Raw genomic sequence first — 11,164 nt, 5'->3', positions numbered from 1 at the left:
ATAGAGATAGATGGTATTACTAATACAACAGAGATAATACATATAGAGATAGATGGTAGTACTAATACATATAGAGATAATACATATAGAGATAGATGGTAGTACTAATACATATAGAGATAATACATATAGATATAGATGGTAGTACTAATATAACCGGCCCTTGGGACATGAGTATGTGAAATTTTATGGATAGTCATTTTATTCGGCAATTCTTGGATTCATTTACGGAAATTGGTATTATCTGGGCAAACAAAAGAGTGTGTACTTAGTGTACTTTTATTGATAAGGTGCCACACAAAAGATTATTTTTCTTGGTAAATGACTTTAATTGAATTGTAGATGATTGAATCGGAGAAAATCAGGTATTAATGCAGTTGATCAGACAGAGAGGACCTTGTTACTAGTAGAATACTTCAGGGGTCAGTGCTTGAGCCTTTGTTTTTTCTTATTCACATTTAATATTACTAATAGGAACAAAATGAGTAAACATTAGCTGATGATGGTAAACTCGTAGATACTTCTAGCTATATTGAGGATGTTTAGGTATTACAAAATAACTTTGATAAAGCGGTAAGTTGGACAAATAATCGGTAGATAACCTTTAATTACAATAAGTGCAAGATAATGCATTTGCTTGTCTTAATTTGTATTGCACATTTAATATAGATGTAGGCCCACTAAATAGCATGACTGAAGAAAAGGATTGTATCTTGGTGTGTCAGTCACTAAAATCATCAAAACAGTGCTCTGTTACTAGTAGTAAAGTCAAGAAAATTTTAGGATGTACTTATAGATAGATTGATTACAGGTCAGAAAAGGTAATTATCCCTCTGTACAAATCACTAGTTAGGCCTTACTTGATACTGTGTACAGTTTTGGTCTCCTTTTCTAAGAAATGATGTTGACTTATTGGAAAGGGTTTGAAGAGTGTTACTAGGATCATTCCAGAGATGTGTTAAGATCTATTTAAAAAATAAAATAAAATTGCTCTTGAGAAAAGAAGAGTAAGTGATGATTTTATTGATGTGAGTCTGTAAAATTATCATCCATCTGATTTTTGATGCTTCACTTAATAAGACAAGAGGACACAAGTTAAAGATTTGGAAAAAAACATACTACTACTCACTTTTTGTGTTCCACTGTAATAACATTTTATTTGAATTAGGAATTGTAACATAATTTTGTTTTCTAGCTTAAGATCAACTCTAGTACTGATGATATGTAAGGGAAAGCAATAACAATAAAACTTATACTCACAAAGATTAGGAATTGTAACATAATTTTGTTTTCTAGCTAAAGATCAACCCTAGTACTGATGATATGTAAGGGAAAGCAATAACAATAAAACTTATACTCACAAAGATTAGGAATTGTAACATCATTTTGTTTTCTAGCTAAAGATCAACCCTAGTACTGATGATATGTAAGGGAAAGCAATAACAATAGAACTTATACTCACAAAGATTAGGAATTGTAACATAATTTTGTTTTCTAGCTAAAGATCAACTCTAGTACTGATGATATGTAAGGGAAAGCAATAACAATAAAACTTATACTCACAAAGATTAGGAATTGTAAATTTCACATGATATAGCTGCCAATACTGATTTTTTTTTTTTTACATTTGTATATTTTATTGTTGTAGTTACAAATGCTACTAAGTTTATCCAAAATGTTAAAAGTATGAAAATAACAATTTAATGGCTACTTTTGAACTTGTTTAATTTTAGGCTCTATCCATAACTGTAAGAAAACAAGGAATAGTAAAAATGTAGATATAAATAGGTTCTAAGCAACTTCTAACAGAAAATCTGTCTAAAAATGCTAACCAAGGACTTTTGTAAGGACTCATATATAAACCTTTAAAGGTGAGAATCAATGGATTTGTTTAATTTTCCCATAGGAAACAAATTCAAGAAGTAAACTGGGAACGTAAATCTAGTCAGAAAGCGGCTGGGGAAAAACTAAGAAATCTTGATGCAAGGTAATAGTTTTATTTGTTTGAATGATAAATAAATTGTTAACTGATATCATCAACACCTTTAAAGTATTTGTTGTTTAGGAAGATATTCTCAGGCTTTAAGTTGTTCTCCAGTGGGACGGTGGTAAATCTATGAACTTACAATGCTCAAATTTGGGGTTTGATTCCCAGCTGTGAACATTGGAGATAACCTAATTTGGCTTTGTTCTCAAACAAACAAGTTTTAAGTTATTTTCAAATGTGTTGTTTGAAGTTATTTTCAAATGTTCTTTTCACTGTTATCATTACGAATGGTATTCTTCAGATTTAAAAATAAATTGGATTAAAATATTTAAATAGTTAATCTGACTGATTTAAAAAAATGTTTTGTCTTTTGGAACCGTGAACATTTTCTTCAAACATTATCAATGTTTTTTTTTTCTTCATTTTGAAGTTGTTTGTTAAGCATAAACCTACACAGTGGGTTATCTATGCTCTGTCCACCACTAGTATTGAAGCTTACTGCAGGGCTATGGGCATTTGAATATGAAATGTATATAGAATTTAGATTATTGCTAAAGTAGTAATTATAAGCATTTCACTTATCAGTTAGGCATTTCACACTCTGCAACTGAATAGAAGTGGTCAGTAATAATTATGAAATTTATCTATATTTCCAGCTGATAGGTCTGGAAAGTTTTATGAACTTGATTTTAATTTTTCTGATATGTAGGAGCAGTTGATAAGAACTAAGAAATTTATCTTTTCTTCTAGTTGATTAAAGTAAGAATTATATTATTTAACTAGTTTGGTTGAGAATATCACAAATCTACACAGAAGATCAATAGTAAAGTCAGTATTATTTTTAAATACAAGCTTTTGCCATAGCCTTCTGTGGGGAATGCTGTAGTTGTTCTCAGTGGAATGTTTTGTCTGGTGTCTCTCTCAACAACAGTAAAAATATGAGAGACAACTTTTAGTGGAGAAATAAACAAAAATAAAATATTACATTTTTAGATTCTGTAAAAATTGTACTTTTTGAAATTAATTTAAAAGAGCAATGATGAAAACCTGTACTAAAAGTTGGTGAAAATTAAAGAACAAAATACATCAAAATGTTTTTTTAAATCCGACACTTAGATTTTTTTGTGGAAATTGAATTATTAAAGATGAATGTGTAAAATGAAAGAAATGGGTATAAAATACAAACATTATGAGAGTGCTCTCCCCCTTTTGTATGAAAATGAACTGCATAAGAATATAGTTGATAGTGTGTACTATAACTGGATGGCATCTAACCATAAGACAGTGCTACACCAGTCATGTTATTCCCAGCATGCTCTCGTGGCTCCCAGGAAATAAATGGCACATGAAAAATGTGTAAACCTCAAAGTTTTAACCCTATCTCAACAGTTAGGTCAAAGTGTGCATGTCACGATCTTGTAATTAACCTAACTTATTAACAATGTATGTCAATAAACTTGGCATTAATTCATAGTTTATAATTCAAATTTTAATATATATATTTTAATTAATCAATTTTATAATGATTTATATAAATTATCAAGCTTCACTTTTTGTATCGCGTGACACTTCTTGATTCCAAACTGCCCATTTTTACATTTTCTGCTACCCCTATATGGCCTTGTAACTTTCCGTGAAATTTCTCACATGTATATATCCCAAAGCTAAGCTGTCAGTATTAGTGAGAAAGCTTCTTTCTTTATGAAATATAAACAATAAAGTAAAGGTCTCATGTGATGCTTTTCCCATAACTTGTCATAAATTCTATTTTATGTTTACTGTTGTATTATTTGTAAGCAATAAAAAGTGAAAATTTCACTGAACTGATAGCTACAGAGTCTGAAGGCCTTGGTCTATCCAGATTTGAACATGTTGACATACTTTTCTTTGTATACTGCTGTTAGAGCCCTGATTGACCAGGAATGGGAATATTCATATTCTAAATTGGATAATGTTAATGTTGTAAGTACTTTTCTAAGATCAAATACTCTATTAGAAGTCTCAAAATTATGGTGCACACAAACAATGTATGTAATCTTCCTTAATTACTATGCACACAAACAGTGAAGGAAGATTACATAGCACAGTAATTAAGGAAGATTACATACCTTCTTTGTGTGCACAGTAATTACACAAATAAGGTATGTAATCTTCCTTAATTACTGTGCACGGGTATCGAACACAAGTTCACATCATGTACTGTTTGTTTGTTTTGATATAGAGGATTTGAGTTTGGATAAGATATTTTGATGAAAGGAGAGAATGTTCTTAAAAAAATTTTATGCTAAAACTATTTAAAATTCTTATTTTTTTGCCAATATTTTGAAGCTAAATAGTACAAATAGTACTTACTTATTTGATTGTTCTTTTAGTAGCATTGTTGGTTTCAGTTTCAGTTTGTTGCCAAATTTAAAGGATAATTTTTTTTTTTCACTTGTTAGTTGGGTTGGGTGTGAAACTTGAGTACATGTTATTGTGTGTATCTTGTGTGTCCATGGAGATGTTAATGATACATTTGTGTTTTTGACCAATATATCAAACAAGTCCCTGGAGTCCTCTTTTTTAAAGTATCAGTGTGAACTAAATGTGCTCATCCTGAGATCACAGACATCATCAGCCAGTTTTTTGGGTGAAAGGACGATGTTGAGAAACCAGTCTCCTCTAAACACTGTATATAAATTTTTACAGTCGGGAAAAGCTGGTTATGTCCCATTATTCATTTTAACAAAACGATTTTAATAGATTCAAACAGGTTTTGTTTAGTATCCCCACAAAAAATAATTTCCAAGCAACAAAGGACGAATTCCAAAACCTGTACTTCATGGTAAAACAACATCAGATTTACTGATATCAAGATTCTAGACACATAGGAAGAAAAGCATTGCTGTAATAACTTACAACAGTGGCCCACCACAGAATATCAATAAAAAATTGATCAGATTAATCAAAGTTTTGCCACATAATGAAGTTTCAAACTTTAGAAACTGTTTTGCTTTGTGTTTTATATTTTTAACACTAGATTTAATAATTTTTAGATTTTATTTTGATGTAGTTTGCTCTTTACATTTAATATTTTGATTAGGAGCCTAATCTACTAAATTTAAAAAGTAATATTTTAATGTTCTTTTTTGTAAAATTAATTTTAATAATTGAGGTTTGAAATAACTGTGACAATTGAATACTTTAACTTTCTTGTTCTTTGTATCCCCACTAGAGGGTGCTTGCTGTGCTGTTTACAATACTGCTAGTCATTCCACTGAGAACAATATAAAATCAATATGTAGAAGATTGCTAGCCAAGGATCCAAAAGCTTAAAGTTATAAAAAACATAAAATTGTAATTTTACCAAAGATTTAAATTTATGTACTCATTGCTTCCTATGGCATGTTTAGGTATTATATTTTCCACTAGCATAAAATACCCTTGCAATGATACAATATATTAAACCTTCATGTTCATTGTCAATATCAGTATAGATCTAAAGAGCCATTGTGCAATTTAGATAGCATGCATTAATTACATCTTGTTTTTGTGGGTGCATGATACCATGAATAACAAAATCTGTAAGAATAACATAAAAATAGTTGTGCAAAATTAAGCGTTTTGAATTAATATTAATTGAAGAAAAAAAAAGGTTTGGGTACTTTCCATTTCTATAAACTAATAAAAGTGGTTACTTAAGTTTGAATAGATATATTAATTTATAAGTATATAAGCTGTATAGTTAGACACCAGAGAAAGTGACTTTGTTCTCAGTTACATACATTTCAAAACAACCATTGAGAGGATTGAATTCTAAGATAATGTGTAGAACAGGAACATAATGCTACAACCAGGGATTAAAATTCTGAGTTTATTAAATGAGATGAGTTCAGATATGTGAATGAATGCTATAATGTAAGTAGTATGTATAAAATATAGATACAGGTGCAATTTTGTTGAACTGACTAGCTTAATTCGGGAACTGAATTAGACACTGATATAACTGAAGTAATCCAGAAAGGTTCTGTAGTTATTGGTAGCACAGCATTAGTTGTGACAGGTTTAGGCCAGATGGATTCTCCTATTACATATTTCATAAGTAGTGGCATTTGAGGATGAAATTCTGAAGCAGATATGAAGAGGGATACGATTGTTTAACAACAGAATACATAGCTTCCTCCCTAGTCAGCTGATTGAAGGAACAGCTATATATAAAAACTGTACTCCATCCAATCAGAATACAAGTACTTTTCTTATGTATATCAACAGGATATATAGCTTTACTAGTTAGTTGAATCAAGGATCAGTTTGATATAAAACCTTACTCCAGTCAAGCATTTGCAGTTGTGCTTAGCAATGCTGTTACTTTTGAAATCGTTAAGTTTGTTCCTTTTCAAGGTAAGAATTATGAAATTTTAAGTTATTGTAAATGAAAAGCATTGTTTATGTAAGAATTACATTCAACTATGAGATATAAGTTTATTGTCTTTCTGGCTGGGTAGGACTGGTCAGTAAGAATAACATTCAACTATGAAATATAAGTTTATTGTCTTTCTAGCTGAGTAGGACTGGTCAGTAAGAATTACATTCAACTATGAAATATAAGTTTATTGTCTTTCTAGCTGGGTAGGACTAGTCAGTAAGAATTACATTCAACTATGAAATATAAGTTTATTGTCTTTCTAGCTGGGTAGGACTGGTCAGTAAGAATTACATTCAACTATGAAATATAAGTTTATTGTCTTTCTAGCTGGATAGGACTGGTCAGTAAGAATTACATTCAACTATGAAATATAAGTTTATTGTCTTTCTAGCTGGGTAGGACTGGTCAGTAAGAATTACATTCAACTATGAAATATGAGTTTATTGTCTTTCTAGCTGGGTAGGACTGGTCAGTAAGAATTACGAAATTGAAAGAGCATGTGCAGAACTTGAGAAAGAAATTGATTCCATGAAGAAAAGTAATAAAGCTGTTGAAAATAAAGAAAGGGAATAAGAGTTCCTTTTTTCAAGAAGAAATCTAAGTATCTGTTAAAATGTTATGTTGATCATACGATATCATTGACTTTTAAGTTTCAAGCATCTTAATTGTAAAAGAAAATGTTTAAGAAATAAAATACAAGATTTTTATTATGTTGTTAACGTATTAAGTTCTTGTCACTTTTTGTCTCACAAAGAGAGTTTTTCGGGACTTTTGTGTGTGGTTTTGTACCTTATCGTTTAATAATGGTTTAGTCTATGAGCAAGAGTTTAGACTAATGCTGTTATACTTGATGAGCCAGTATTATACATGTAGTGTATAGTTGAAGCATCTTAAGATGAGCTTGTAATCTGTGCATCTGACATACAGTCTCTACACTTTCTTTATGCTGTCACTAACAAAACTAATACCACTCCATTTATTTACATATATAAGATTATTCATCATGGGAAGTGTTTGGTGATTCTTGAGCCCTGTAAGATATTGAATAAGAGCAAAGATTTCTCTATCCTTCAAATCAAAGATGTATGATAGTGGATGGCCAACTAGTGGCAGTATCATTATCAAAGACTTTGTTGTACTCGCTAGTCAAAAATTTTTACATCAGGGTTACAGTAGCGGTAATTGAAAATTACATGTCTGCTGGAAGTACAGTAAGGTAAGACCCATAACTTAAAAAAAATGGCTGGTAACAGACCAAGAAGAAGGACAATTAAACAGGCTTTGTAGCTGCATCAGTGTGATTCCTTGAATCAAGAATCATATGATAACACAAGCAACAGGAAAACATGGCTTCTTTTGTCCATGTGGTAACTGTTTGTAATGGAAATTTTGAATTAGTACCTTTCACACAATATACATTTCTGTTTGGCTAAATTTTTGGACAGCTTGTGGAAACTTCCTATATGTTATTTATATAATAAGAACTCTAACACATGTTGGTTTCACAAATTACTACATATTGACTCATTAATACAATAGTTAAATTGTTATTCTCTCTTTTTTAACTATGTCAGTAGAAGTAATATGTTGTAGGTCTCAAATACCAACATCAGTGTAACTTTAAGACTTACTCAGAGCAACTAGCACTACCCTCATGACTGTTCATATGAGTAAGTTTGTAACCTGAAGATATCACCTGACTTCCATTGGTTGACATTGCTGTCGACCTTCATACACAAGTTGTAGCTTTACAGTTTACCTCCAAGGGATGACAAAGAACAAAATCAACTGAACTACTATCTTGACCATGTTTATGCTAAGACTTCACACAGCTAGAACAAACGAAAAGTTTGAAAAACTTTATATTTATATAAGAAGCTAAAAAAATACATGGTATTTCTGCATACAACACAATCACTAACTTAATAATAACAACGTTTTTTGCTGTTTCTCAACCTGCAGTCTCATTTATTATAATCTCCTCCACCAAAGTGATTTATTAACTAATCTTTTATGTGACACATTATCAAAAGCTTTTTGAAAATCTAAGTATATCACGTCCACTCCCTTTTCATCATTTCAATAATGCATAACATTCTTTAAAAAAAGATTACAGATTAGTAAGGAAAAATTTCCATTTGGTGAATCAATAATGTTTTTTTGTTTTATTACGTCAAATCTCACTGGATGATTTTGAAAGCTTCTTTTATCAGACTCTTAAGTTTTTTCCCACTACAGGAGTAAGACTAATTGATCTATAATTTTCAGGACCACTCTTATCACCCTCTTCAAAAATAGAAATAACATTAGTAATCTTCCAGTGCTTGCCCACTGTCTTTTAACCTACTTTGTAATTGATGTAATTGTTTTTCTTTTAAAGCATTCAAGAAACAGGTAAAGTAGTTGCTGTTATATATATATATATATTATTAAACCAGACAAAAATTCACTCAAAAGGTAAACTAGGAACAACTAAAGGTAATTTTGAAAATATCAGAAATTCATATAGCTGATTTGTGTTAGCACATTATGTTGTATTTTTACTAAGATACCAAATCACTGAAATTAGACTTTGCTAAGTATATATAGTGTAATATTGAATTGATATTGATAGCATGAAACCAAGTCAGTCTAGGTAAAAATTCTGGATTCAAATTTCTTCTGGAGCCATTCCTAAGATTAACAAACTCAGTCAAAATCTACAATTTAACATAATCCATAAAATTCCAAACTGTTATCAGATTTATGGATAAATGCATCTGTAATTGTGGAACTGATCTTGGAAATTATTGGGAATGATTGATTATCTTTCTCTCACCCATTCAGGGAAGCATCTGCAATTGTGGAACTATCTTGGAAATTATTGGGAATGATTGATTATGTTACTCTCACCCATTCAGGGAAGCATCTGTAATTGTGGAACTGATCTTGGAAATTATTGGGAATGATTGATTATCTTACTCTCACCCATTCAGGGAAGCATCTGTAATTGTGGAACTGATCTTGGAAATTATTGGGAATGAATGATTATGTTACTCTCACCCATTTAGGGAAAATCCATTACTTTTGAATATTGGGTTTGTGTTTTGACAAAATAGAGATGTCCGAAAGTGTCGTACATATGAGAGAAGTTACCAAGTAAGTGCAACTGTTGTATTAGCATCTATCAGCAAATTGTTTTTGTAACAGAAATGAACCACTCATGAAACCTCAACCGTATACTCCTGCACACTTATTACTGCTCAACCAGTATTCTGTGCATTTACAATGATGAGGAAAAATTTATCTAGTTTAACAACCTGAAAAAAAAAGGTAGAGTAAATTCAGTATAAATAAAAATAACATCTTTAAATCATTTTAGCCACCCTCTAAACATTTTTGCATCATGTCCTGTGGTTTACAACTAATGTTTTTAAGATCAAAGTAGGATAATGATATTAAAAACTACCTGAGTAATAAAAAAACATGCGTACAAGTATAAAAAGATTATGGTTGGGCTTCCCTATGGACATTTTGTTTGGAGAAACATGAATACAAATACATCAGAGGAAGAGCAGAAAAAAGGCCAAAGTTCATCACAAAAACAAATGTATACTTAAGGATAAAATCATTTTAACAAGAAAATGGATTACAAGATATATGAAAGTGGTAGTCAAGGAATGCAAAACTTCTGACAGTTCTAAATATTAACTCTACATGGGAAATGTGAGACACTCAAAACAACATTATAACACGTTTTTTGTTGTTGTTGTTTTTTTTAATTAAAAAAAAGAAAGTATCAACTCCAACTAGTGCTACATGCTCAAAGTTACCTCAAGCCACATGGTTGGTTAACAGGTGGATAAGATAAAAACCCATAAAATGCTATGTATAGAATACTAAATTTTAAGCAGCCTGTTGGTTATGTTCAACTTACTTTACCAAGCATTTGGAAAAGGAACATACGATGCAGTGCGGAATGGCCCCAACAATCACGATGTAGTTTTTGTTTCCTTTATTGCTAATTGGAGGCTAGCTGTGATTAATATTATGTAGAAAGAAATAGCAATTTTGGGTTCTTTAAATATTACTTCATCACGCACATATATTGAGTCGAAGGATACATTCTAACTGCTATGCATATGACTGCAGAAGTAAAACCTGATATAACAGAGTTGAAGTTTGTAACATTACAGGACAGCAAAACAGTTATTACTTTAGAGTTTGTTTATATTTATGCACAGCCAGTTATTTAGGCTACAGAATCGATCAAATTTGATTTCAACAATAAGAGGGAATCCTCAATAGCCCAGGCTGTAATTAGATCTCAAATGGGTCAAGAGATGAAGCCACGAGCTAAAAGTTTGTACTTGAAAAAAAAATTCTGAGTCATTGTATTAGCTGTGGCTAAAAACGTTTAGCTGAGCATGGTGAACGTGTTGCTAAAACACGTTTTTAGTTTGGTTTGGATTAAATTAGTGCAAAGCTACTTGAGGGCTGTCTGCGCTATCCGTACTTAATTTAGCATAGACTAGAGAGAAAATAGCTATTCAGCATCACCCACTGCTAACTCTTAAGCTACTCTTTTAAAAACGAATAGTGGGATTGACTCTCACATTATAATGCCCCCATGGCTGAAAGGGGCGAACATGTTCAGTGATGGGAATATGAACTCACGACCCACAAATTGGGAGTCAAACTCTCTAACCACCAGGCCCTATCTCAATAAAATAATGATTCGAACAAAATGTGCCATTAGTTGGAAACTGCAATTTGGATGAATATATATATAC

The 11,164-nt window shown here is 31.2% G+C and overlaps 1 protein-coding gene across 1 annotated transcript in view; it reads left to right on the top strand.

Annotated features, from left to right (window-relative positions):
• Positions 1-7,102, top strand: part of LOC106470616 (pre-mRNA-splicing factor SPF27-like) — a gene marked incomplete at its 5' end in the record, with an annotated part of 13,643 nt that extends 6,541 nt beyond the window's left edge. The window contains 2 exons of the mRNA XM_013931179.2: positions 1,907-1,987; positions 6,848-7,102. Coding sequence (XP_013786633.2) covers positions 1,907-1,987; positions 6,848-6,965 — 199 coding nt within the window. The remainder of the gene's footprint in view (positions 1-1,906; positions 1,988-6,847) is intronic.
• Positions 7,103-11,164: the final 4,062 nt, after the last annotated feature.

The sequence above is a fragment of the Limulus polyphemus genome, unplaced genomic scaffold (assembly GCF_000517525.1).
Source record: "Limulus polyphemus unplaced genomic scaffold, Limulus_polyphemus-2.1.2 Scaffold4116, whole genome shotgun sequence".
Classification (NCBI taxonomy): Eukaryota; Metazoa; Arthropoda; class Merostomata; order Xiphosura; family Limulidae; genus Limulus; species Limulus polyphemus.
The sequence above is the reverse complement of the archived record's forward strand: the minus strand, read 5'-3'. Positions and strand labels throughout refer to the sequence as shown.